At 31.0% G+C, this 3,602-nt stretch overlaps 1 protein-coding gene across 2 annotated transcripts in view; it reads left to right on the forward strand.

Moving 5' to 3' along the window:
• The window catches only part of LOC110024350 (ATP synthase mitochondrial F1 complex assembly factor 2), a 20,061-nt gene extending 18,155 nt beyond the window's left edge, over positions 1-1,906 (forward strand). The window contains exons 3-5 of one of the 2 annotated variants that reach the window (XM_020724263.1): positions 666-943; positions 1,261-1,317; positions 1,766-1,906. In XM_020724263.1, coding sequence (XP_020579922.1) covers positions 666-943; positions 1,261-1,317; positions 1,766-1,786 — 356 coding nt within the window. In that variant the 3' untranslated portion in view covers positions 1,787-1,906. Of the gene's footprint in view, positions 1-665; positions 944-1,260; positions 1,519-1,765 lie in introns of those variants that run through there. The other variant, XM_020724262.1, reaches the window with a different exon arrangement.
• The last annotated feature ends 1,696 nt before the right edge of the window (positions 1,907-3,602 follow it).

Genomic DNA, 3,602 nt, shown 5'->3' on the forward strand with positions numbered 1-3,602 from the left:
GGAAAGAGATTTTTTAAACTTATGCTGTTTTCATTGTAGTTTCTAGTATTATTTCCTGATTTTTATTGAGCTATGGCTGCTGCTTTGTAAGCTTTTAATCCTGATTTTAGGATCTGCATAAATTATAAATGCTTTCAGATTTCCGTGATTGTTTGATGTAGAATTCATTGGTTTTCATTTATTTACTTTTTTTTTTCTTTCTGGGTCGACATTCCTTAGTATTTTTTCAAAGCATTAGATTTACAGGATGCGAGTAGTCGTTTCATTTTCATATAATTATTTATTCATGATACCTCGAAAAGAATCGTGCGGTGTATTCCCTCTTGAATTTTGCTAAACATCATAACCGTAAATTTTCCCTTTTCTTTCTATGCATTAAGCGTCAAAACAGTCTCCTGATTTTTTGCAGGTAGTCATTTTGGTCCCAATTTTATAAAAATGTCAATTTAATCTTCAGAATCATTTAATATAGACTGAAATAGTACCAATGGAGGCTATTTCAGTTATAAATTAAAAATCCCGGGGACTAATTTGACCATTTTATAAATTCTGGGATTAAAATAGCCTAGAGATTATTTTGACACTTCACTGCATTTTATAAACGGAACATGAATACTTTTCCCTCTATTATGATTAGTGGTCTAATCAAACATGCATTTCTTCAGAGAAACAAGAGGAGAAAATTGACCCTTTAATTGAATGGCTTCAATCAGAATTTCACTTTAAACCAAAACTACATTCCAGCCTTTTTGGTGGCAAGCAGGACGAAATCTTCGTCAATGCTGTAGAAAACGTTCTCAAGAAGACTACCGACTCCGAGTTAGCAACAATAGACGCAATAGCCTCTTCCGCACATTCTTTGGTCATCGCTCTTGCGATTTTCCGTGAGAGACTCGATATAGAAGAAGCCATGGAATTGATCAGGCTTGAAGAAGACCTGCAGGTCTCTATTTTTTAAAAATAAAACGTCTGGATAATAGTCTCCCGACTTCGTACATGGGGTCATTTTAGTCTCGGAATCTATGAAATTGTCAAATTAATTTTGAGCTCTTCTAATATGGCCTGAAATAGTTCTCTACGGTGTATTAAAAGAGTGTGGGAACTTAATCGACACTTTTTTATATTGTGGGACTAAAATGATCCCTATAAAGAGTTAAGAGATTATTTTGTGATTGTTTTTTTAGATTTTTATTTTGCATAAATGAGAGTTTATTGTGTTCTTCCATGGCTAATATAAGTCCTATTTGGCTTTCTGCATAGGTTGACAAGTGGGGTTTAGTTGAAGGTGGTCATGATGTTGATATTGCTGATCTTCAGGTGCAAATCTCCTCTGCTGTTGTATTTTTACATTTGTCATATAGGCAGTAAGCTCAACTCTCTCTTTCCATGTCTACTTTGGGTAACAATATCCAAAGCTTAAATTTGATCAGGCTGAGCTTTATGGCCATTAAATTTATTCTGATTAGTATTAGATTATAATATTTTTGAAATAAAATTAATGGTTAATACTATTTGTCATGATCAAAATTGTGATAGAATATTCTTAAATATTTTTTCTTTTGTTGAGTTCTGATCATCATAAGAAATAGTATGTGCTTGGAATAATACCCAACAACCTTATTATGTTATATGTTCATTGGTTGGCTCATTTGAATGGCATTTTGTAGGTTTTGATTGTGTTTTCTTTTCTGAAGATTTACATCCATGCCATCTAAGTCTTGTGTATTTACATATCTTACACCTAAAGTTGCAATTTTACATGCAGGCCAGTTTACCTATGCATTAAAAAAGGTGTATTTCACTGTTCAAAAGTTAAAATGGTGATATTTTTTATGGTGTATGAAAGATTTGCGTGGTATAAAGGTAGAAAAGCAAACTGTAGGTGGTAGATATGTAAACATATGGGAATTGAGTGGTATGTATTTAAATGCCCCTCTATTTTTTAGTTTATTTGATTTGTGCTGATTGTGAATGTGTTTATAGTCACAGATAATTGAGTATACGGATTGCCCGAAACATCGGTATTTTCAAATCAAATTCACTATTCAGGTGATTTTTTTGAACTACTGAACTGATATATTTACATGTGCTGCGATTAAACTATTAAGAATTTGATAAAAATGAAAAATATGGGTTGGGGTTTTATCATGAATTTTGATTTTTGAGTAAAAAATTGAAAATAAATGGAAGAGGGTGGTTGATTTGTAAATAGCAAGTTTTGGGCGGTATGTGTAATTGCGCCTTTGTTGGCATATATGTTTTGTGCAGATTACCTCAGTGAAGCTATTAATCACTTATAATTTACAGCATCTAATTATATTAATCAAGAATAAAGTTAAGATAGCATACCACCCAATTTTGATATATTTATTTTGTGCATACATGAGCATCCCTAGGATTTAATTAATGGGCATTTACATGGATACCACCAAATCTCTATGTATTTGCATATCTAACACCTAGACTTTCTTTGTTACATCCATACCACCTAAATCTTTCATATCATTTCAAAAATATACCATCATTTAAAATTTTATAAAGTGAGAGACCTATTTTTTCATGCATAGATAAGGTGTCGTGTGCAAAAATTAAAATTTAGGTGTGATAAATGTAAATGCATTGGAGTTGAGGTATTTACGTAAATTTTCTTTTGTAGAATTCATGTCAAATGTATTCATCCAGAAATATCCTTCTTGTACCCTCACATGTTATGATGCCATTATGTTTGAGATGAGGAATCATTGGTAGAGTCAGTTTTAGATATAAGAAGGCTTCATGTAAAGTTTGAGGAATTAAATCATCAACATTCAAATCATGATTAATCAACATATCATTTGGAGATTATAAGATGAAACATTTTATCTAATATTTGCATTTGCAGTGCTATAATATTTTTTAGGAACGTTTAAATACATACCATATATTTCTTATATATATCGAGCCTAAACTTTCACATTTACATGCAAATCGCTCAAATCTTATCATATCAGAAAATATCACTATCATTACCTCTTTAGAATTGAAATAAGATTTAACGACAATAAAAGGTTACATGTGTAAATATTAGATTTTACACAGGAATTGTGTGGTATAATTTAGATCTATTTTCTTACATTCTTATGCAATTCATGAAAATCATGCTAGAATGATGAAGTAAAATCAAAATATCTTGCAAGGTTAGGGGAATCAAAACTATTGATTATATTAGATTAAAGTCAGCACAATACCTATTTGTTGCATGAGTCAAGGTTAATCATTTTTGTACGAACATTTGCTAAAATTACAATATAGCACCCATCAATTTGCATATTATTTTCCCAAAGTAAGATATTACATGACATCTTCATTAGAGATAATTGTTGTGGATGTGCTCATACTTAAACCATCTCAGTGAAACAAACTTTCTTATTTTGAATATCCATCCCTGTCAATCATAACATTGTCATGGTTTCTTGTAGTGTCTCATGTAGGGTTACAAGACATATTATCCTTATCATTTACTCTCACTTATCTGAATATTTGCATATAAACGGTGCCAGATTGCCAAATTCAAAATTTGCAATAAAAATAAAAAGAAATGCAAAAAACATATTTAATGTTAT

Source organism: Phalaenopsis equestris, unplaced genomic scaffold (assembly GCF_001263595.1).
Source record: "Phalaenopsis equestris unplaced genomic scaffold, ASM126359v1 Scaffold000255, whole genome shotgun sequence".
Lineage (NCBI taxonomy): Eukaryota > Viridiplantae > Streptophyta > Magnoliopsida > Asparagales > Orchidaceae > Phalaenopsis > Phalaenopsis equestris.